The sequence below is a fragment of the Rhamphochromis longiceps genome, linkage group LG17 (assembly GCF_057381845.1).
Source record: "Rhamphochromis longiceps isolate RC_006_pf linkage group LG17, R_longiceps_female_GT1.1, whole genome shotgun sequence".
Lineage (NCBI taxonomy): Eukaryota > Metazoa > Chordata > Actinopteri > Cichliformes > Cichlidae > Rhamphochromis > Rhamphochromis longiceps.
The window spans coordinates 20,684,061-20,709,955 of NC_140573.1; the positions used below are offsets into that span (position 1 = coordinate 20,684,061).

The 25,895-nt window shown below is 40.1% G+C and overlaps 1 protein-coding gene across 1 annotated transcript in view; it reads right to left on the bottom strand.

Annotated features, from left to right (window-relative positions):
* The window catches only part of LOC146649644 (thyrotropin-releasing hormone-degrading ectoenzyme-like), a 281,955-nt gene that overhangs the window by 16,003 nt on the left and 240,057 nt on the right, over window positions 1-25,895 (bottom strand). The window contains exons 12-17 of the mRNA XM_085386023.1: window positions 23,535-23,668; window positions 23,388-23,443; window positions 15,608-15,755; window positions 15,405-15,508; window positions 14,563-14,670; window positions 909-1,076 (exon numbers count right to left, since the gene is read on the bottom strand). Coding sequence (XP_085242149.1) covers window positions 909-1,076; window positions 14,563-14,670; window positions 15,405-15,508; window positions 15,608-15,755; window positions 23,388-23,443; window positions 23,535-23,668 — 718 coding nt within the window. The remainder of the gene's footprint in view (window positions 1-908; window positions 1,077-14,562; window positions 14,671-15,404; window positions 15,509-15,607; window positions 15,756-23,387; window positions 23,444-23,534; window positions 23,669-25,895) is intronic.

A 25,895-nucleotide genomic window follows, 5' to 3' on the forward strand; every position in this document is an offset into this window, starting at 1 on the left:
TATTTATTCCATCCTGCCCATCGGCCACGTGTCTGTTTTTGGTCCCTCTTACACAGACACCTATTACAGCTCAAAATAAATGTGAATGTTGTTACATATCTGCCGGAGGGTCTTAACAATTTAATATTATATGACATTTGCAGAACATGTACGCAAGATGCAATTAAAGACAAACAGCAGGAGGTAGATAATCCAGATGTGAATTAAGATCACAGCAGGAAACTGATTAAAAATAGCAGCAATGCAGAATTATTTAATATTCAGACTACACGATGTGACTGTGATACTGGCACAGCCTGACAGGCACACAAATGCCAGTGGATGTTAACAGGTTAACTTAATCTCACTTCAGGATGCTATCCCACCACTGTCATTCATATATGTGATGCTCAGACACACTTGGCCTGTCTCTATGTTCCCCTCCAGCACAGGGTCATTGTTCCTGGCTCAAGTTTCAGTTTCAGTCACAAAATCCTGATTTCATACGGGAAGATTTGTTACTGCTGTTGCTTTCCTGAAAACATAAAAAATAGTGAAGCAGAATTCAGACTCATGGGTCAGTCTATCACTGTGACCATCTCGAAAGACACAAACAAATGGTTATACTGTATAGAATCCATGCGGGCCCGATGTGGGAGACCTAAATCCTTTGAGAGTTGTGTCAGGAAGGGCATCTGGTGTAAAAGTCTGCCAAATCAACTATGCGATGATCCCTTGTATTAGGGCTGCGTGGGTCTGACCACACTTGCCCTCACATGGGCCCCAAGAGGGCATATTTGTTGGGTAGATCAATGATATTGATTCATATGACTTTATGAATTGCAATTTAACCTCATAAACACTCAATGAGATAGTTGTGTTTTTTAAAACAATAGCTGCAATGACAGAGACAGCCGAGCCATGTCTACCTGTTGAGGAGGAAAGTGTTGTCTGAGCAGGTCAGAGCCTCCAGCAGGATCTTCTTCTCTGAAACGGCGTTGGAAGAGTGAAACTTCATCCAGATGAACTCCCACACATCCTCGTCCATCAGGCTGACTCCGGTGCAGTAAACTATGTCTCGGATGTTAGGAGGAATCCTACAGGGCAGGGACACAATATCACACCATCACACTGACTGAAGCCACTCTGCCCCGGTGCAACAAATTACCGGTATAGCAAAAGTCTGGTATCATTTTAGGAATGTGAGTATTTGATGTGACTTATTTGCAGTACCACCTTCCTGCAGGGACAGGAAGGTAATAAAACTAAAAGCCCCGATAAGGCATGTCTGCGGGATTAACTGGGACGCTCTCTGGGTGCTAAGTGAGAAATTCTGATTCCATTAAGAAGCTCCATTAAAAACATTCCTCCTGCTGCTGCTATGGTCATAAAATGCAGAGAAAGAGCCACACTCAGACACTTTTGAACAACTGAGACTTTAGAAAGTTTCAGGAAGTCTAATTGGCACGCATACCTCTAAATTTATTGTGTTGGAATATATTTTCAGTTTGAATAGCATACGTGCTGACTGCAGACAGCTTCTTTCTCAGCTGCATTCACAATTGCCAAGCCAAGCTTTAATCAGAGTAAACACAGCAAATGTTCTAGTCAGTGTCCAAGTTCCAACTTTGAGATACACGGCTAAGTAAACAGCCGAGACAGAGATGGCGATGCATAAATTCTGAGTAGAGGTTTAGGAGAATTCTAACTGAGATGCTAAAAAACACATTAGCCAGTCACCCTGCTGCTCTGATGAATGCTCAGAGCAAAGCTTCACAAGACTTTCGGTGTTGTGGTCGCAGGTAGCTGCTGCCTTGCTTTATTTGTAGCACGAACTACCGTGGCATTTGTTCTGGTGCTTCAGTGGATTCAGATAGTCTGACTGTGTTGGCAGGGTGGATGAGCCGTACTGCTGTGGAACTTTGTTCATGTTTAAGCTGCAGCGATAAAAGCTTTTTGATCCCTGCATTTCTTTGCAGTCACCAAACTCGTCATTTTGAACAGTTTTGAATTGATTGCGTGTTTTTTATGTAATTCAAGTTGAGGCTGTTAGAGTTGCAGTTAAGAACTTTTACATTCAGTTCCATTGCAAAACAATAAGTCCATAAGTGACTCTTTGTTGATGACCCTAATGTTCTCTCTTATTTATAAATTTGATGAGATGGAAGTCATTAAAATGGTATTCTGGACTGATCAGAACTAAAGTAAAGGAGGCTTGTTTCTTGTGTTTCCCATCCATAGTTACTTGTTATGACCGCATTGTCGCAGCTGCAACTGACTAAAACAGAAGCTACTGCCCCGTAATAGTCTTTTAGTCATAATTACCAGAAGTTGATGAAAGTTGGTGGTGTTGTATAAGTGCTGGCAAGCAAGACCAAGCAACACTACTAAAAACATGTTCAACATGGGAAGAAATATGAGCAACCAGAAAAAGTGAAAAGAAGCCAGTCACTTAAATCCTAAAAGTTCTCTCACAGGAAAAAAAGAGAGTGTTCAGCTATATTAATCATGGAAGGACTCATAAACAGTCACAGTCGTTGGGATGGCCAATATTTGCATTTTCACCAACTCTAAATACTCATTAACCCTGTTATTGGTTTACAACCTGTACAATCGACCAGCTGCTCTTGTCGTTAGAACTGAATATTGATCTTCCAGGGTGCCAGATATGAGTGATTTACTTAATGAATAGACAGGTACAAAAATAAGACCTGTCTAAGCAGAGATTCCTAGATTTCTCTCTCCCTCTCCAGCTCCTCTAACACTTACTTCTTCGGGGAGTCTGAGGCATTCCTAAGCCAGCTGAGAGATTCAATTTCACCAGCATGTTCTGGGTGTGCCCTCGGGTCTAATCTCCGTTGGAAATGCTGAAACATCTCACCTGTAAGCACCCTGGTCAAATCCTTGAATCATCTGAAATGGCTGTTTTTGATGTGGAGGAATAATGCTCTGTTCTGTCCACATCTCTAAGGGAGAGGTCAGACAGCCTACAGAGGAACCTCATTTCCTCTGTTGGTGATTACCACCAGCTGTAGATGAACCCATAATATGGTGATGTTTGCTTTGTTCAGACAAATACAATTATTTCAACACTAACAAGGTAGAATAATAACCTAAGCCTCTATCTGAATACATAGAAAACTCTGCCCCTGTATCCTCCTGGAGGAGGTTGGAGTGAGTGGCCGGGCACAGGAAGGTCTGGTCATCTCTGATTAGACTGCTGCCCTCATGACCCTTACTGGATCAGCAGTAAAAAAAACACAAATTAACACCCATTAACCTCTCAACAATCAACAAGTTGGTACTGACCGTGTTAGGAGGTTAATATCCAACATCACAATATAACAGACTCGTTTGATGTGATAAACAGCTGATGGAGTTGATTCGTCATTAGCAAAGAGGTGAACAAGATATAATAACACAATATCTGACATTTTTTCTCTATTTATTGCTGCCAGTGTTTTATTGTCACAAATGCGTGTTTTGTTACTATATATTTTAGTCCATTTATTTCCATTTACAACATAACACATGTTGTAGTTGCAGTCTTGATTCATGTTGCTTCTAGCTGATTACTTTTTGTAACTTCTCTGTGACACCAGAGAAAATAAACGCACACAAAGTTTATTAAAATAAAATGAGCTGGGTTTGTGTCAGTCATATGTCTGTAAAGTTGTTTTTTTTGTAAAGTCTTTGAACACAAACTGAATGATGTTTCTTATTTTGAACCTGCTGTGAAAGCACCCCACGACTTGTGTCAACATTTATTATTGTGCTGTGTATCACCATTTGCAGGCAGAGCAATAAAAGTGGAATCTGTGAGGTGACCTGGCACACTGAATGCTGGTTACACAAACTGTCTCTCAGTTATCTGACTGCTGGAGGAAAAAAGCAACACCTGGTGGTACAGGCTGATTGATAAGAGCGAGATCTGGAGCCCCTTCGAGCAAGACCTTTGATACACCATGAATCTCATTTCATCCATGAAGGGAAAAAAGTCTACACAAATGTTCTGAACTGTCAAAACAACATAAAAAACTTCATGTGTACCTGACAAAGTCCACATCCGTGTAAGTGTCTATAAAAGATGGATGCAGCTTCATATTTAAGTGACTGAGTATGAGGCAGTAGGGCGTGCTCCTCTGGTTGTGAAAAATAAATCTGTAATATAAGTTTCTATGAGACTGTAAAATCTGTGGCATCAGTAAACACTTTCCTGAGTTTGTGGTCTCATTCTGATGTTTAATGTCTTATTTAATTCAACATGATGTTCAAGTTGCTTTATTTAAAGGAAAACAGAGAACCTTATTTGTTGAAAATCTGGTATCATATGTCTCCGCACCACACTGAATGTACCTCCTGTCTACTAAGAGCAGAAAGCTGAGGCTACAATTCACAGTCTCAACAAAAGATTAGAAAAATGTTGCCGGGTCGGATTTCGTCTCAAATTTTGCTGCATTTTGATTGTATCAACAACACGAGTGCATGAATCCATCCTACCTTGTATCAACGGTGCTGGAGTAAAGGTTATGGGGATATTTTCTTGGTGCTCTCTGGGCCCCATAGTAGCAAAAGAGCATCATTTAAACCTCACAGCCTACTGTACCTGAGTGTTTTTGCTGACCTTTATGAGCACAGTTATAACCATCAAATCATCTCAAACTGGTTTCTTGAACATGCCAACAAGTTCACTGTCCTGAAATGACCTCCACAGTCACCATTCCAACAGAAAACTTTTGGGATGTGGTGGAACAAGATGGAAGTGTAGCATGATGGTTTCATGTCAATATGGACCAAAAGTATGAGGTACAGTGGGGCAAAAAAGTATTTAGTCAGCCACCGATTGTGCAAGTTCCCCCACCTAAAATGATGACAGAGGTCAGTAATTTGCACCAGAGGTACACTTCAACTGTGAGAGACAGAATGTGAAAAAAAAATCCATGAATCCACATGGTAGGATTTGTAAAGAATTTATTCGTAAATCAGGGTGGAAAATAAGTATTTGGTCAATAACAAAAATACAACTCAATACTTTGTAACATAACCTTTGTTGGCAATAACAGAGGTCAAACGTTTACTATAGGTCTTTACCAGGTTTGCACACACAGTAGCTGGTATTTTGGCCCATTCCTCCATGCAGATCTTCTCGAGAGCAGTGATGTTTTGGGGCTGTCGCCGAGCAACACGGACTTTCAACTCCCGCCACAGATTTTCTATGGGGTTGAGGTCTGGAGACTGGCTAGGCCACTCCAGGACTTTCAAATGCTTCTTACGGAGCCACTCCTTTGTTGCCCGGGCGGTGTGTTTTGGATCATTGTCATGTTGGAAGACCCAGCCTCGTTTCATCTTCAAAGTTCTCACTGATGGAAGGAGGTTTTGGCTCAAAATCTCACGATACATGGCCCCATTCATTCTGTCCTTAACACGGATCAGTCGTCCTGTCCCCTTGGCAGAAAAACAGCCCCATAGCATGATGTTTCCACCCCCATGCTTCACAGTAGGTATGGTGTTCTTGGGATGCAACTCAGTATTCTTCTTCCTCCAAACACGACGAGTTGAGTTTATACCAAAAAGTTCTACTTTGGTTTCATCTGACCACATGACATTCTCCCAATCCTCTGCTGTATCATCCATGTGATCTCTGGCAAACTTCAGACGGGCCTGGACATGCACTGGCTTCAGCAGCGGAACACGTCTGGCACTGCGGGATTTGATTCCCTGCCGTTGTAGTGTGTTACTGATGGTGACCTTTGTTACTTTGGTCCCAGCTCTCTGCAGGTCATTCACCAGGTCCCCCCGTGTGGTTCTGGGATCTTTGCTCACCGTTCTCATGATCATTTTGACCCCACGGGATGAGATCTTGCGTGGAGCCCCAGATCGAGGAAGATTATCAGTGGTCTTGTATGTCTTCCATTTTCTGATGATTGCGCCCACAGTTGATTTTTTCACACCAAGCTGCTTGCCTATTGTAGATTCACTCTTCCCAGTCTGGTGCAGGTCTACAATACTTTTCCTGGTGTCCTTCGAAAGCTCTTTGGTCTTGGCCATGGCGGAGTTTGGAGTCTGACTGTTTGAGGCTGTGGACAGGTGTCTTTTATACAGATGAGGAGTCCAAAAGGTGCCATTCATACAGGTAACGAGTGGGGGACAGAAAAGCTTCTTACAGAAGACGTTACAGGTCTGTGGGAGCCAGAGATTTTCCATGTTTGAGGTGACCAAATACTTATTTTCCACCCTAATTTACGAATAAATTCTTTACAAATCCTACCATGTGAATTCATGGATTTTTTTTTTTCACATTTTGTCTCTCACAGTTGAAGTGTACCTCTGGTGCAAATTACTGACCTCTGTCATCATTTTAAGTGGGGGAACTTGCACAATCGGTGGCTGACTAAATACTTTTTTGCCCCACTGTATGTTTCCAGCACCTTGTTAAATCTGTGCCATCAAGAATAAACTCTAAACCTCTTTAAAGCAAGGACAACCCCTGAAGCTCTTGTCTAAACTGAGCAGCTTCTGTCATATTTCAGGTGTGCTTATCTACTGAGTGTGAATCAGAAGTTGGTGATGGTGGTCTGTCTATGTAGCTACACAGAAACCGTTCTAATGGTTGTTGAACCACATTTACATATATACTGAATTGTCAAAACTCTTCATTAAAGGTTGAGAGGAAGTCATCAATGTTATCTTTGTAGGACAAAGAGTTACGGCAGCTCAAAGCAAAAGGAGGTAAAACCTGGTATTAGCAAGGTGTTCCTAATAAAGTGTCTGTTGAGTATATACAGTGTATATTTTTTTTAGAGATGACCTCTCTATTTGGCAAGTTCTCACTATTTTCAGGAGCTGGGCCCAGTGGAGCCTTTGTGGGGGATGATAACCTGACCGTGTTCTGTTCTGCCTCTGTGGAGACCTCAAGGACAACCTGACTGCTTGTTGTCTAGTTCAGAATAACTTCACTGTGTTCCTCTGTATAGAGTAGCTGTAGGAAAGTGCACAAAGGTAAATCTCTGTGAAAGAATAAACTTCAGAATGTGGAAGGTCATACCCGATGTAACACCTGTGCTCGTCTCTGTTCTCCTTGAAGCACTTCCCTAATAATTTATTTATCTATTTAAAACTTTAGATCTATGCCTACTGAAAGATTATTTCTGCATGAGGAGAACCTGGTCTCACAAGATTTCAATAAGACTAGTCCGAAGGTCAAATTCAGACGAGAAAGTCTAAGACCGTTCTGTAGCAGGTTTGGGGGGGGGGGTCATGTTTATTTACTGTATGTCAGATCAGATTTGCCCATTACTGTGCTGAACTGAAAATATAACTTTGATGAACATTTGAAAGAAACCTTGAATATATTCATCTAAGTTCCAGTTAGGTTTCACAGGACTGCCTACACTAGTCTCTAACATTAAAGAATACCCATTATTCTTTTCTTTATTTCTCATCATGCATTCTTCTCTTAAAATGCCAAATTAAAACTCTGACAACTGCCTGGAATGAAAAAGACAATGTTGAGTGAAACTTGAGTGTAAGTTTTATTTCCAGGGGAGCAATTACACCGACACACCTCTGAAGAGACAAAAACAAATCACAAACTCATTAGGCGAAGTCAGAACACCTGCCTGATCACTTCACTTCACACAGAGAAAGACAATTACACTGCGACTGGAAAGAATCCCCCAGAGAAGAACTGCTTAGAGGCTGAAGATTCCACTGGTTTGAGCACTAATATTATATCACAACTTTAAGTGACGGTAAAATATTAGCGTGACATGAAGATATCAGTCTTTTGGTCTGCATGATTTATTGACTTATTTACCAGGGATGAGTCTTTCATGTTGCTGTGGAGGACTTTTAGCCCACTCTTCTTTGTTTTACTGTTTTAATTCACCCACAATGTCCAAATCTATTAATGTCCCTTACATGGTTTACTTGAAGTAACTCACAACACCAAATGAAAATGTTACTTCATATTTTGTGTGAATGGCGATTCCTTCTTTTGTGAAAGAGTATACATAGTCCTAGAGTGTGAGTGCTAAGTGGTCCTAATTAATCTACAGCCTGACGACCACATCCTACATAAGGAGCCAAGATGGCTGCCACCTGCAGAGGATCATTCACTTCCTCATCTCCCAGCCTGTCACTCCAGTGTTTGTTGTAACCTGTGAAGTTTGATCTGAAGGAGTGAACAGCCGTGACCTGCTTATGTTGGAGATGTGTTTAGTAGATTATCTCAGGCTGTATCTGCACACAACTTTGTTTGCTAGTTAGTTATTTTGTCCTTAGCTCACCTCGACACTAATTCACACTCCTGTGTTTGCAAATCTGCTGAATAATAAATACAACATCTATTTTTAATTGAAAAGTTGTTTTTGTGGCAGGTTGAGACTAGGATGCCATTTCATGTTGTGTCTCAGCGTCCTAGATGGGACCTAGGAAAATGTATTGGATGCCATCATCACTTTTAATGTAAGTTAAAAAAAAACAAGCTAAATATAATAACAGATACTCACGAGAAAAATGCATGTCAGCTAAAAGCACAGAGAAAATTATCTGGCAGGTGTTTGGATTTTTCCCCATAATGCAGATGAGCTATATGTAGTTTCAAAGAGTCGTGAATAAGTGAAGAATTTTAGACACAACTGCAGTGATCTCATGCACGCCAACCTGGGTGCTGCACCACGAATTAAGTTCAACATATCTGGGTATCTTTCTGGTGTCTAAATCCACTCACCCTAACATCGGCAATCAGGATACGTGGTCACATGAAACCCCCTAAGATAATCTGAGGGTTTCTCTATCTGATTACAGTACGAAGACGTGAGCAAGGTACCGTCCCTACACACTGCTCCCCAGTGCGCCTGCTTAGTGGCTGCCCACTGCTTCACTGAGTGAATGGGTCAAATGCAGAGAGAGTAATTTACCCACGTGGATCAATAAAGTATACATTATTAATATTATTTACGTGAAAAAGGTTTTAGATTTATCTGCTCATCCACAGCCTCGGTGCTGAAGAATAAACATCAAACAGAATTCAAATGCAGCCTTGGACTAGGCTACGTGTGAAATGTAGTAAAATGTGATATAAAATAAAACAAGTGCCCTGATAGGGATCAAATACTGTTACTAATAAATTTAAAAAAAATGTCTGCAGCCAGTGGGGAAAAATGAATACAGTTTTGTCTTACTTTCTGAACGTTACCGATGCTCATCGAGGAAGAACAAAGACTCTAAACAGAAATGACAAACTTTCGACACTACTAAGCATACACAGAAGGATTCAGGATTACTGAGGCTATTTTCTGGAGATTTGATAGGTTAAAGGTGGTGACACCTGCTTGGTCTGCAGCATAAGCCAACATGTTGAAGTGAACCATCTTCACGGTACAGAAAATTCTGGGTTAACCCTGAAGATACTTGGATAAGAGGAAACCCTGCTTGTCATTGCAGACTGCTGCAGTTTGACTCTTGTTCACAAGGATCAGCCAATCAGAAAGAAGCATCCTTGAAAGGTAGACATGTTACAGAACAAGCTCTAAGGGGCTGCACCAAGGTCAGGTATAAAATAAAGCTCATTTTGATCTGAAAATCATGCAAAGCTACTCTAACAGCATCCGAGGATACAAATAAGGAGTGTGACCAGTCACCTTCAGAGATTATGACACACTTTACCCACCATGTCTGAGACCTCACAGGGTTAAACACCAACACACACACAGACCTCGTGTTCCAGCTGGTTACTGGCCTGAATCATCTAAAGTAAAGCCAAAAAGGTGAACATTTCTTTCACACTATAAAGTATCTGTGCGTGTGTGTGTGTGTGTGTGTGTGTGTGTGTGTGTGTGTGTGTGTGTGTGTGTGTGTGTGTGTGTGTGTGTAGATGTGCGTGCACCTGACCTAAATTGTCAGCAAACCAAACTTTCATCTCAATACAGTGAGCTCAACTGGCAGCAAAATAATATTGTGGACTATAACACTGTGTGCGTGTGCGTGCATTCAGTGTGAGCACAGAGTGAGTGATGCAGGGACAATTACATCATTCAGCGACCTGGGAAATCATTTTAGAGATGCTCCACTTAAGAGCAAGCTCCAGCACACACACACACACACACACACACACACACACACACACACACACACACACACACACACACACACACACACACACACACACACACACACACACACACACACAGGTTGGCTAACTTCCACATTACTGCTGACTGTAGCATTAAAGTCCTTCTCAGGTGACAGCTGCCAAACACTGCGCACTCGAGTGTATTTATGACATCGAGTGTGTTTACCCAGATAACACTACCAGGTTATTAATCATGTAAAACATTAAGTAATACTCTGTGCTGTCCTCCTGCTACTACATCTATTTTGCCACCTGCACAATGAAAATAACTTCCTAATGTTGCATTTTCTCCATATAATCAACCACCCAGATGGCTTAGCTCCCATTAACGAGCTCCCTTTGTATGTGGATGTGTTTTAACAGTTTGCACAGGATGTTTTATGTCCTAAAGCTCCATCTTTCTTCTGAAATATTTTTCCGCTGGATCAAACGCCTACTCTGATGGTAAACATGGCTCTTCACCATCTGCTCTGTCTGTCTGCCCATGTGTCTGTATGTCTGACGTTCCAGTCTAAATATCATATAGAAATTAGAAAACTACCCTGTCAGTCTGATAAAACATTTTAAAGTACCCAATAAAGACACATGACCTCAGTCTGTGGTGCTGCCATTGTTGACCTGCAGAGAGATGACCATCAGAAGTTCCATGGGCAGAATATTCTTTAATCAGACTGAAGCTCTCATTACAGCTAGCTTATTTATCGCTTATGATTATTCTTTTTCCACTATAGTCGTGAAGGATAAAAACAATGCAGCAGAGTGACATTTTGAACAAATGTAATCACATCATAACAGCTGGGAAAGTAGGATCTAGCTGGACCAAATTCCCCAGTCATTCATATTTACAGCAGACTGTAGACTATTGGGTATAAAATATGGACATATCCACCCTCACATTTAGACTAAACAATCAAAATTAGTCACATGTCACCTTTTGGATCTAGAGGTTACCATATTTAGATAAGAGGATTGATCGCTAAATTATCAGCTAGTTAGCTCGATTAGCAAACTGTCTCCATAAAGTGTGTGTGTGTTTTTTAAGTGTTTGGAATTATAATGGGATCGAATGGGCATTGATTGCTTTTAAAACCAGCCCTTAACATAACTACTGTTTTTGGCACTTTCACATTTAATATTTGACTTGTTGGGGAGGGATTTAGAGTCAGGCACACCAAACTTGACTCCATTTTGTCCAGTTATGGTTACTGGTTCTCATCTAAAGGGAACATTGTATAAGAATGCAGCTGGAGGAGGCGTGTGGACAGTGCATTATTTTAATGCAGAGAACTGTGGTTGCATGTTGTTACAGATGTGTATTTATGCTCCTTTTTTCATTTAACCAGACTCCAATCATTAATCAATGTGTCAAACTGCTTGGCGCCCACTTTGTACCGGCGCTAGATTAAAGGCCAGATGATGAAGTTATGACAATTCCTCTTAATGGAGACATAAATGTGCAAATGTCATGGGAATCCATTTAACTGTAGTCGAGATATTTGACCCGAAACAGCAAATGTCAACCTGACATTAAACCCCAGAACCATAAATGTCTGAACCATATTTCATGAAAATCCATCAGGAAGAATCTGAATCTCAGTCTGAAGCAACGTGTTGGACACAAAGGCTGAAACTCTGCAGCACAACTTCAGCTCAGTTTCAGATTCTTTGTTTGCATATTCCTAAAATAATTGGCAGAAGAATAATAAACACAAAGCAAGAAAGGGAAGTAACAGGGGTTAATGGGGGGCTAGCAGTCCATTGTTGTCCCTGAAACCTCAACCACATAATCCATTGATGGCTGCAGACGCATAAGAGCATAAGATTCATTTAAAAGCAGATCATTTTTGAGCCATTCAGATGGTTAATTTACAAAGTAACCCCCGCAGGACATGATTAATATTCCAGAGGGATGTAGGCACTAAAATATTAGCAGCTCATTGTTCTGGACCAGAATTTTTTTTTTAATTTTATTTTGTCTGAGTCACATCACAGCAGGTGATTTCGAATAAAAAACAACAACAGCAAAAAAACCCAAAAACTATATATGAATGAAATGGAGGTGTTCATTTATATGAAGGCACATTTCTGTGGGACGGCAGCTTTAAAATGAACAAGCAACAAGCAAAGTTTAGCTTCACGTGTTCTTTTTCTTTCCTTTTCTTTTTCCTGCAGATCAGTAGGAACGTGTTCAGCTTTGTGTTGTAAGTGCAAGTAAGTTGATAACTGTCAGTTCTAATTCATATTGTAATGTAATATAATCTACTTCCATTTTTACAGCACTTTTCTACTCTCACTGACTACACAAAGTGCTTGAGACTACATGTGAAATTTCAACTATACAATCATAATTAGAGCCGAACGGAGAATAAAAAAGGGCTGACATCATGAAAAAGAGGTTAGAGTTCAGGTAAAGTTTAGAAAAGAAAAAAACTTCTGTCTCTGTATGTAGGCTCAAACGTCAGGGTTGGATTCAGAACTACTCTTTGGTGTATGTTTTGGCATGATCAAATGTTAATGCATTCAATGATCCACTCACATGAGAGTGAAAGTGAAATGGAAACCTGGTTATGGCCCTGAATCTTTTGGTTTTTTGCTGAATGATTGCAAGCAATTGCGTCAACCAACTGGTTGGTTTAGCTTCCAACACCCTCTACCTCTGAGTAACCACTTTGAACCACAGCTCAATGTGGATTCTTACTGTGAACAGTTAGGGTTGTTAATTTTGTTAATTTTTGTTAATGTTAATTTTTGATATGCATTCCTGTGTATGTAAACAGCAACAGAGTTGCATTAGAAGACAACAAATGTGCAATTTTAATGTGTCATATTCTATGACAAATTGCATGCAATTGGTAACTTGACACCTTTGAATGACACACTGACAGGAGGTGATTCTGACGTGTTGCCTTTTTATCCTCTTGATGCATCAAAGTCAGTTCAAACATTGCAGCTGGTGAGTGCTGCTGACCTGGTCCCTGTTTTCAAAGCAGCTATTTCATAGTCTCGTTTTGCTTCAGCCAGCGACTGTTTTCACTAATGTGACTATTGCATAGAAGAACTGATTTTAAAAGTACCATCTTTCATTAGCACTTGGCTAAAATGCAACGCAGTCCCAACCCTACCTCTCAGTTTTTCTTTGGCGACTTGGTAGACAGTAAGAAGTTCGTGTACCTATGAAATGAGGTCAGATGAGCTCTCTCTCCTGGCAATTATTGCAGCATTTTGATTCAAAACAGGTTTTTAATTAATACCCGGGCATGGGGAGGAAGATCACATACATGTGATCTCCATATGGGATTAAAAACTAGTGAATAGAGCATGAAATATTAAAAAGTCACCCCTGGAGGGATTAATCCTGCATAAATGTAGATTTATCTGGCACTTTTCTACCTAAGAGAATGAAGCATTTCCAGACTGCTTCCAAAATGTGAGAAAATGCCACAGTGGTGTTGTAGTGAGGAGAGAAAATGGGTGCCATTTGGTTCACTGTAAACAACCGAACTTTAAAAGACAAGGCTAGAACTGAGAAACACAGATAATGGAAAGGGTATGCTGTAAGTCCAGAAATATTTTGCGGCATGTGGTGATTATTATTTAGAAAAAAGCACATGTCAGAGATTAGCGAGGATTCATCTATTGTTTAGATCCAATCACATTTTCAACTGGATGGAGTAGAAACGGTTTCATTTTGTGCTTTTTGGGGGGTTTTTTGGGGTTTTTTACAACTCCTATTATCATCAGCTCCCTGCTGTCCTGTGCAGAGCTCCAGCATCTGTTTCTATTTAATTTGCAGTTTGAAATCTAATTTTGCAGATCTTGTTAAGGACACAGAGGGAACGCAGGAGCCAGCAGCACGTGACTGGAGAGAGCTGGAGCCAAAAGGAATGACAGAAAAAGAAAGCATAGAAGCAAATGGATCAATAAAAGACAAGAGAGGTCATTAACGGTACTGGGGAGGTCATCAAACTTAATCTTTACTGATGAAAACGTTTGGGTAACTCTTTGAAAATATTAAAAACACTGAATGTGTTCATTCAAAAAATGATCCTTTGTTCAGATTTAACAGAAGGAAAGTTTGTCTTTTGTCCCCCCAAACAGTGATTGAAACTAATGAACAGATGTTAGCTGCCAACAGATGAATTTTTGTTCCACTTGGTCTCAGACTGATGTCACCAGAAGTCGCATTCCCTGCAGAGTCTCCATCACTGTACATTTGGGACGATGCAAATTTTTTGCTCAGTTAAATTTTTGACATTAGTTTGAGACATCTCTACATGTTGCATCGTTTGAGGCAAACACGTGACTACTGGTGGCTTTTTGAATAATCACCTTCCACCTAAAATGAGTCCTTTACACACCTATTTTATCCATAGATGGCTTCCAGTCTCACATGTAGCACCAAGTTTGGCACAAGTATTAAATGAAACAGTCTGCGAGTGTATTTGTACCTGTTTTTGTTGCTGGAGATCCAGTCAGAGATGTAGGCAACGGCTTGACGGTGGCACTGTTTGTTTCCAAAGCTACAAGCTAACATGATAAGCTCTCTCTGCAACTCCCTGAATAGACATAGAGAAGAAAAAAATGCTCAAAGAAACATCTTATGGACAATAGGTTCTTGTCTGGACACAGAACATCACTCACATGTAGCACAGAGATTATTCCAGCCTAATACTTAAACTTTTATCATGTCTCAAATTGCATTCTTGCATTTTCTATTTGGAGTGCATACTGTGAGATTCTGGGTGGCAGCGTAATACTTACTAGCTAGCAGTAGCTGATCTTTTTAAAGGTCACAGCACTCTGTGCTTAATAACTTTGTGGAGGGTGACTGGTGGTTCTTTATGTTAAATTTATGGTCTGAGATTTCCAGGTTTGAGTCATAGAAGGTAGATATTACTTTGTCTGAACTTCATTGTCAGCAAAAAAAATCCCCCTAAAATCAACACGTTTAACCATTAATGATTTGCAGTCTAGCTAACAAACATCAAGCTAAGCTAAACCACAACTTTCACCTCTGTCCAGACTGGACATAGATACGGCTGACTTCTGATTCATTAGTTTGAGTTAAGTAACCTAAGAATCTGACATGAATAATTCTGCTCAACGATGTGACAGGAAAGAGAATAAGCAGGCTGCTAGAATGCTGAACTACGTTTTGTTTTCTGTTTCAATGATGCGACGGTGTTTCTCAGTCAAAGAACAAATGTTGTTAAAGGGGCACTGCCTTCCACTGACTGACTGAGTGTTGTTAGTGCAATACCACCAACAGGAATGTCTGTCTGCTGCATACTCAGTCTGGTAGGATGCTTGCAGGACGTTGCCCTCTGTGCCGGGGCCATTCGTTGGCCAACCCATCTGATGGTACCGCGATGCAACCTGCTTCAGCACGTAGTCCTGTTAGCACACACAATGATAAGAGATGTTTTATTCTGCTAACAAGAAGCAGTTAGTGGTTAATTGATCGATTAAAATTGTGACTGATTGGTTGTTTACACTGAACAGCCTGTATTCGTCTGTGCGGTCCAGCAGTTTGTCCAGCTGGTAGAGCGCTCGGCTGGCAGCGTGCCATGGAAGGAAGGACGTCTCCTCTGGCAGATAGCCAATCAGCTGCAAAGGAACACCCTGTGGAAGGTACCCCGCCCTGAGGAGAGATGATGTGGATAAAAAATGAGTAGTGGGAAAAGTGTTAAGGCAAAAACATCTTGGTAAAGAGGAGACAGTTATTCTTAAAATTCTAAAAACATGAAGCAAATGGAAAATACATTAAAGACTTTAAAGGTACAGTCAGTCAAGTTAATTTAAAATAAAATAAAAATATTAAATGCACAATAACTGAGCCACATATGTAGTATACAAAAGGCAAAGGTGAAGACAAGTCATAGGCATTTGCATACAGTGGAGACAAATTTTAACTTGTGTCTGGACCGTGCTTTATCATCTAAGAAGAGTTCCCTTCATCACAGAAGTGAAAGCACAAAGAAAACAGACAACTCCTGAAATGAAGTCAGGTCTCTAACACATGAAAATGTGCATAAACATGCTTACTTATTCACAACACTGTCACAATTAATTATTGCCAAGAGATTAGACATGGGATCCTCCCGTCTCCAGAAAACTGACAACGAGCTGGCGAAACAACAACAGCAGCTGGTTACAAGTTACATCAGCTAATGTTAGACTTGAGTGTCTTAAAAATAACAGTTTTCTTCTGTCAAACAGTTTGATTAAATTTTCATGTTGTGTGAGTTTATTATGTTTGATCCACTTTGAAGAAAGAAAGAAAGAAACCAGCTAACAGCTCTAACAGCAGCTCTGCTGTATTTTCTGCTGCACTCTACTAATCCAGGTCTATCTATGATTAAGCAAAAAGTAGAGAAAAGCTAGTCTTCATTAGCGACTACGAGGGAGACCATGTTCGCACAACAGTTGAGACCTTTTTAAAGTCTGGTAAGAGTGTTTTGTCATTCTTTGAAGGAATTTTTTATGGTCATTTTTGGGGACTCTAATATCTCAGTGCAACAATCAACACAAATCCTCTCTCTGGTTTTTCATATTTTTGAGGTATTTTTTTGTGTCTTTTCCCTTAACAGGGACACATCATGAATATTTCCAGGAACTGAATTAAGACATGAATTATTTGTTGTTTTTTGACACACTTGCCATTCCGTACGGAATCTTTGATTTCAGTATTTCTGTAGATTTTCAGGACACACAGAGGACCCTTGAGCTAATGTAAATATAGATTTAATGAAGATTTGATCTTTAACCCTCATTGTTTAACCCTCAACCTAAAAAGCACCACTTTAGGAACACATTAACAAAAACATGGCCTCTAACCTGAGCTATTTAGCAGCCCCGGTTACATCCACTGCCTCATCAATATTAAAGAGCTTCTTTTGTGCATTCATTAACATTCATGATGCTTTTTGGTGAGGGGTGGGCACCTGCACTGACCTTCGCTCACGCCCACAGCTCATGAATATTAATGAGGCAGGGTGGTGGAGGACACAAAGTGAACTCAGGAGTAATATTAGGGTTCTTTTTGTTTTTGATTCTGATTATTGATGTTCAGTGAGAGAGCTCAGCCTGACGCCGAACAGTGACCTTTACAGAGGATGTCAATCACAGTGACTGACTCATACACACAAGAGGAGGTGAAGAAAGTGAATGTTCTTGTATTGAAATACTGTTTTTTTTGGTTGCTGGTTTTAAATTTTCAGAGGCAGACAGACAAGATGACAGGGGCAGACTCCACGGAAAGTCAATCTGTTTGAGATAAGACTCGCTAAGTCTCTGAGCTGCCAAAGAAAGTCTGAATTCCAGACCATCATATTTCCATAATCTGCCTCATTTCCAACCCGACCAGCCTCCACACATTCATCTCCATTCCCATCATGCACCTGGCCTCTGGGACATTACCATAATCCATCCAGCCTGCACAGACTTCCTGTTTACCACGCTGCAAAAACACTGACGGGACTCGACATAAAGGCAGAGAGGGATTGCAGTCACCATGGCAACTCCAGCTGGACATTTATCTGTTTTCTTATTTGTTTATTTGTCATTGTTTTTTAAACATCATCCATCAGCTATCAGTCCACATCAGCTCTGAGACTCGTTCGTGTCACACGTCACTGATGCTGCACGTGATCTATCATCAAAGTGACAACTGTCAAAATAATAAAAGGGTCAAAAAATCTACCTCAGCAGCTTTTCTATGAAGTTTAATATGAGGTCAGGTATTATTTCCACTGCCAACCACTGTAAAGCTTGCACATCTGGCAGAGAGATTTCATTATTATGTAAATTAATGGATTATTCATAACACAAAGGCCTCCTTACATGCATCAACAAACTTAGCCCCACAAAAGTTTAACTGCACACTCCACTGAAAACTGCACAAAACTAAAAACAAAGAAATCAACTGAAGATAGAACCAAAGAATTACACAAGTAGAACCTTTCCTTTAGTGATTTTTTTTTATATTTAGATGAGCAGAGTGATAATGAAAATCATTACAGACTGTATATATAAGATGGAAGTTGCTACCATGAAATCCCCTGATGGCTCATAGCCTTCTTTGTGAACCCTCAACCTGAGAAATGTGTCACAAAACCACAAAAAGACTTAAAAACTGAAGATAGCTGGATGCCCATTGGTTGAAGACTTACCAACCACATGGTAAGATAGGTCCTGCTTGATTTCCTGTTTGCTTAAATATTACATAAGCACTTTGGACCATAAAACGTATCAGAGAAAAAAATAGTTCATAGACTGAAGACTGAGCTAAAGGGTTGTTTTCTTTAGAAAAACTTCTTTAGAACTGAACATGGGCCTCCTTCTATTGGTCATAAAAATGCAGGTTGAACTCATCACTTATGAGCATGCTTAAATCTGTTTGGTAAATATGAGGTGACAGCTAAAATTTTACTGCAAGATAAGTGAAGAAAGAACAGAGTGAATGTGCAACTGTCAAGGGTGTTAAGGAGGAGTGTGTGAAAAGTAAGTTACTTTTAGAGGACACGACTGGTCGACAATACCAAGATTGTTATAGGATTATTAGATGTTGCTGGTGATGCTGCCTAATGCAGTGGCTTACATCCTCAATAAAACTGCCAGGGTTGAATACAAGGACCTCAGTAAGCAGACTTCAGCTTTGATTACCTAGTTAATCTCTCTTCTGTAAGGACTCTACAGTTTTGATTGTATGACTCTCGTTCATCAGGACAAACAGTCACCTTTCAGCACCTTCTCTTTTCTGTCTATATTGTGTCTGTAATGAACACTGGGATCTCTAGGAAATGCTAGCAGGGCTTTAAATTTTAGTGTAGTTGTGAAATGAAGTGAAGCGATTATAGATTTTCAATTTTTGCTCTCAGTTACAGTCTCCCTCGCTCTCTCTCTGTTGCGCCCAGGGTTGTCGTCTTAACGAGCTCATTAACTCATTAACATCGTTAAGGGCCAGTTAATTGTTTGTCCATTAGCCATTAGCAAGGCTCAGTGGAGAGCTAACGAGGGACTGGTGCACACATATAAGAGAGGCAACATCCATCACTGTTTAAGCGTACACTCACTGAGGCATTTATTACTGCTAAACTAGCCTGATACACACACACACGCGCAGAGACACACACACAAACACACGCGCACACACACACACACACACCTTCATACAGTCGTGCTGCCTCCTATTTGTAGTTAGTGCTGGGTGGATTACTCAGGCTTTGGTCAATTGAAGTGTGAGCAGCAGAAGAAGAATCAGCACGACTGAAATTAATTCTGAGATTAAAGAATCAATTCAGTGAGCAGCTCTCAGAAAAAGGCTGAAATAACATCTTCATAAATAAGACGCATTTCTGCTAAATGAGCAGAGCTGGCAGTTTCTTTTTTTGCCTTCAGTGCGATAAAACAGATCTCAGTGTTTTTTTTGTGACTCAGAAGTGATCATTAGATGGCCTGGCAGCTGATTTGTTTGTGACCTGAAGAGTTTATCATGGTTTAATAATTTCTGGCTTTCATTTCGATCAGTACGAGCACTACACTCCCCGAAATAATCAGTTGATGCCACAATAAGGTGGAGAAATAAATCCCCGAGCAAGGAATCAAACTGTAGAAGAGGTACTATAAACTGCACATACCCAGCCTTCTTTTACCTCACCTCACCATCACTGGATATGAAGTACAGGCAGCAGATTCAACACAAGCTGTGCCTTCCATGTTATCAAATTAAAGAGGATGATTCTGAATTTCCCTTAGATGATGTGCAGGAATACGTTTTCTTGGTCTATATGCATGGATTACACATTTCGTTCCAGTAATGTCCCAAATGAATCAGAGGAAGCCCACAAGAAGATACCGTGGATCACACACAGGGATGCACTAGATTGGTTATTATGTTAGTTATGTCACATAAATGTATGAGCTGTATGGATATAAAGTGGAATGTTACAGAACTTTATTTAAATCAGACATTTAATGATAATGAGAAAAGTCTTCAGGCAGTATAAAAGATGTAAGTAATTTCCCTTCTGATTTCCAAAACGTGATGCACATTTCGAATAAATAAATAAATAAAATACAGCTGTGGTCTGAAGAAGGTTGAATGCACTCATCAGGAGAATCAAATATATACATACACCCACTTAAATCCTTTGCTAAGTGCAGCCAAAGCCTGCCATGAACTGGGAACTGCTGGAGCACCAGCGTCACCGTGAGGCTTTCAAAGCTAAGAACACAGGACTAATTGTCCAGCATGGCGGTGGTAGCAAGACAGATTAATGAAGTTGGAGGATTGCCTCTAAATTCTTTAACTTCACCTAAAATGAACAGGTAGATGGACACAGTTTGGTGTTCTAACAGGACAAATACATAACAAAACTGGTTTTGGAATGGATACAGCAGGCTAACATTGCACTTCTGGAATGGCCTTCACAAAGTCCTGACCTCAACCCTACTTTTAACTATGCTTAAAAGTCAGATCTATGCCGATGAACCAAGAAGCTGTCAGGAAGAACGGTCAAATACGCAGCCAGAATTATGCCAGAACCTCCTTGATGGCTAACAAAAACATCTGTTTGAGGTGCCACTTGCTACCATACATTTAACCAAATATTAGTGAGGGTATATCTACTGTATATATCTGAGTATGTATGTTCATATCTGACCCTATGTGGATCAGAAAAAATTGAAAATAAATTCAAACTTTTGCACCCAGTTGTTGTTTTTCAAAGTCATTAAAAATGTATGCTCTGCAATCATTCCACTCTGGAACACCAGTTCAAAGAAGTCATTAAAAATCCAAAATTACCCTGACATTCATGCCCATGATGGATGTAAACTTCTGTCCACACCTGTAAGTGTTCGTTGTGTGATTTGGCTGCATTTTATGAAATACATTTAATGTTTTTTATCCACTCACATGCAGCCCTGAAAATATGATGTATATGATTTAATTGCGTATTATCGGAGTAAAACTAAGGCAGCGAGAATACACGTGTTTTGAGCTAATGATATCTTTCTACATATTCATAAGAAAAAATGTCTTTAGTCCACTTTAAGTTGGAAAAAGTTCCTGTAATGCTCTAGTGTCTTCTAGACGTCTTTACTCCTGAAATAAAGAAGCGAGAAAATCCGTGAAGCAGATGTTGAGCTCAGAAAGCACGTTTGGAAAATGACTAAGCCTCAAAAACGAATGTGTGAGACCTACAGTTAATGTTTCACATATAGCAGAAGGCTTCTTTTAGGATTAATAGCATCTCAGAGAAACTTGTCAAAGTGTTTCCTGTCCTCAAAAAGTTTAACAAATAAATGTTGCATAGAAAAAGACTTTTCGTGGGAGGACTAAAAAAGAACAAAACAAAAAGCTCATCGTGTTAAAAAACAAACTAACTCTTGTCTTCTAATGTTGCGTGGTGGTGCTACTGCAGATCCAGGGTGAAGTAAGAGTACTCTGCTATCAGTGTGCATATTCATGGATCTGTAGTTTCTTTTTCGGTACAGATGGAAACCTCCTGCTGAGCTCCCAACTCAACACACACACACACACACACACACACACACACATACACACACACACACACACACACACACACACACACACACACACACACACACACACACACACACACACACACACACACACACACACACTCCTGAGCATAAGACGACAGCGCAGTCGTCTCTGGATGTTGCTCATTCAACATGACAGAGGACAGATGGCTGAGAGAGGGAAGGGAAGATACAGAAAGAAAAAAAGGAGACGGGGGTAGAAGATTGAGTTATAGGCTTGGTGTCAGAGTAGATTTTGGTTACAGTGCTCAAAAAGCTTCAGGCTGAAAACATCACCATGAGAAACGACTCACTCAGCCTCCCCCCGCCTCCGCCCGCGCCGTGACTGCTGATCGCTCATTCATCACAGAGTTCCCGTCTGCCTTTGCTTATTTTTCAAATTCTTTGCACACTGTCTGTACGCAACTTCTTTGAATTCAGAAATGTGGACGGACCCAGGTGTGTGCGAGGCAATTCAGCTCATACCTTGACCCATTCACAGCCGTACTGTAGCACCAGGGGACACACCGGCAGCTTTGAGGAGACTTTGCATGAATTCCAAAAAGCAAAAACAGTGCAGTAGTAACATCAAAGAGATACTGGACTAAATGCCAGCTGCTCAGATGGTTCATTTTAGTAATTATAAACAAATGATGGAGCTCAAATCATCCAACTTTTCGCAATCATAAAACAATTCTGGCACCTGAACTTAATTCATTTCAATGAAATGCAGGTGAATTCTGAAATTCTCAGAAAGCTTTATGATCCTGGAGTGCTTGTAGGACCAACTGGATAGGAACTGTGGCCGAATAGTGTAGTGGTAAGACTACAAATCTTTGGAGTAGGAGTCACAAGTTTGATTCCCAACCGGTATCCAGTAAGGGTCTTGACTAGACCCCCCCCCATGCTAAAACCAAGCCTTGGGATGGCGCGGCTATGTGCGCAACCTGTCCACAGCTCGGACAAAGTTTGCCGCTACATATTGTACTCTGTGTGATTGTGTATGCAAAATAAAGTTTGTTTGGAGGAAATGGTTGTGGTTGGTATTTCACTCAATGAAAAACAGATTCTCTCTCTAAGACTAAAAAAAAGGTGTTGTTTTAGCAAAACCAAAGTTTACTGGAAAGCTGTTGGAGACACACACCAAGCATGTTTATATGTGGGAAGTAACTGATGATAAGAATGCAGGGGAGAACATAAAACATCACACATGATACAGGATTGAGGAGAATCTAGTACAAGGCAGTGTTGCTAATCCCAGAGCCGCAGAGCTGCACTTCTCCATGTGCTGGTGGAAGTGTGTGTGTGCTGGTAAACCTCTGTCCTGAACTCTTCTGTATAAAGAGTCATGGGCCTCAACTGAACTCACATTATACAGAATAAACCTCTGTATACACGACCAACTAAATCGAAGTCTATACCCGGCGGCAAAACAAAACACCTACTCAACTCTGAAACACATCTGTCGATGTTCAAAATTTCCATCTCTTTGACAGAAGACGACAAACTGTCAGTCCTGTGCAAGAAAAGCCCTTCACCTTATAGGAAAAGAAACACAGAAGCAGACACAACAGATCTGCCTGGCTCCATCCTCTGTGTCCACATGCTTTTATGTCTTGAAGCCAGAGTGAAAGATGAGCCAATAAGTAAGAAAGAGAGTGAGAAAAGGGCTAGAACCTCTCCTACTTCTGCCACTGCGGTATATCATAGCAAACTATCATCTCACCTGGCCAGGTTAAAAGCATCATCGATAAGTCCTGCCCTGTTTCCAACGGAGATGATCTGCAAGTGAGCAACAAGCAAAGAGGGATTGAAAAACTGAAAGAGAAAAAACAGACAAACGCAGATGTTACTGAATACAGACAAGTTTTACTTGGGGGTTGGTGTGCAGCTGCTGAATAAGCAGTTTCCAGTTCTGGAGGTCATAGTTCACGCGGAAGTAGCCCGTCTGATTGATGTTGCCTACCAACCATGTGCTGTCATCCATCTGACCAATCCTGTGGGTTTCTGAGACACAACACAACAACAAAACATTAAAACACTTAATCCAAGCATCGAGAAAACAAAGACATCAAAAATATTAAAAACATCAGATAGGCAGATAACGACATGGTGTCCTGTCAGGATCTTCAGAGGACTCCAAGTTCCAGTTCCAGTTCCTCCTATAATGTAGGGTTTTTTAAAAACATTTTTAGGGCTTAAACGTTTGAAGTGAAATGACAGTAACACTCAATGAACTCATTACATGGTATCAAAATGTTGGTTTCTCACTTTATACACTGTTGTCATTCAAGCAATAATAATAAAGGTAAAATATAGCAATGTTTTATACTGTTCACAATAACACCAGTATAATGTTGGGCAACGATAAGAAAATGAAATATCGCGATAGAATATGGGTAAAACACACATGCGCAGAGCCTTTGTTTTCATACGCACATGGCGGAAAAATCCTGGCAGCGACTAAGAATGAGAAGGGCAAAAGCGGATCGTTGAATGAAACAGATGAACCAGAACTGGTTTGTAAAAATGCTGCAACTTCAGTGGTGTGGAACTGGTTTAGCTTTCGTCCGTCAGATGCACAACAAAGCACTATTTTTGGTAGCACGTGCTAGCGGGCCGTCGTTATTACTGTGTTTTTTGGAAAATACAGCACACTTAAAATCAATCCTTTCATTTTTCTGAAAATCGACAGCGCCCCTTATAATCCCGTGTGCCTTATGTATGAATTCTGGTTGTGCTTACTGACCTCGAAAAGATTTTATGTGGTGCACGGCGTCAAATGTTTCAGTACGACTTTGCTAAGCTACAAACCCGCACCGCTTGATGGATTGTCGGAGCTTTACGGCTATCGTAGGCCGGAGCCTCGCAGAGTGATACGTACTGTGCTTCAACATAATATTACCGTATTGTGTGTGTATAACCTCTTTTTAAGTTTTGTGGATATTATACATGGTTATGCTGAGGATATGTCGGCCAGTTTCCACTGGAAATGCCTTTTGGTTAAACTGTCAGCAAGGAATTTGCATTTGCACTGCAAAATTTTTATATAACTTTAATGTACATAAAAAACAGCTGTTTGTTTAAGTGAAAATACATAGATTTTTTTTTCCACTAATAAAGTTGTGGAGTTGTAAAGTATTTTGTCTAGTGTTAAATATTTCATCAGTTATATCGTTATCGCAAATTTTCAAATGTATATTGTGATAAATATTTTTGGTCATATCGCCCTGCTCTAGTGCCAGAACAAACTGGGTTTTGACATAAATAAAAGTACTGTAAGGATTAAATTGAGTGCAGTGACAAGATAACTTGTAAGAGGGGGGACGCTAATATTTTTGGTACTGACTAATCGTATCAATATTTAACAGTAAAGTTTTGATTTTTTTCATGTATTGAAATAAACTGACTGCACCATTTTAGCCCATTTAGTAAATATGGCTCTAAAAGTTGTTTGTTTGTTTTCTTTTTTCCGTGAAGTCAGCAGTTTTGAGTTTCTATGTGTTTTCATAATGTCTTCTTTCATTTTAACTGAAAGAAAATGTACAAAATGTTTAATTTTACTTGACAGTGACAGTGTTTTTATTAGATAGTGCCTCATTTTAATATTTAAATATAAACATTTGGAAAACTTGATATAGCGATCGACTGCAGATATTTTGAGGTGATATTAATGAAAATATTCATCCATTAACCCATTCATCTTATCATAGGCTGAGAGGCTGTTGTAGGAATGGTAAGACAGTCTGTACCGACAGTCTGTTGCAGTCTGTTACACTTCATTTATCATTCACAGTCTCATTCAACATTTTATTCCAAAAAACATGCACAATATTTTTTTCCCAGGCTGTTTACAGGATTTTTTGAATTATAAATTAGTAAAAAGAGATTTCTAAAATCATCTGGCCTTAATGTGCCATTAAAAAGATATGATAAGATTTTTGAATCTGGTTTTACCAAGTCCTCCGATTTGTTCTGTTTTGGAAAAGAGTACAAACCAGGAATATTTGTACAGAGGACGCCCCATTTGCACATTTAAACATTTTAGAAAACTTGGAACACACAAACCAAATAGAAAATTGGGTGCAGCAGAAAAAAATATCTTGAAACTACAACCAGCTAAGAATAGCCTGCTCATTCTGCACAACCTTTTAAGGATCGCTGCATCTTACACAACAATGTGAATATTCTCAGAGATGGCAAAATTAGGTTGTAGTGCTTTAGTAGAACAGCT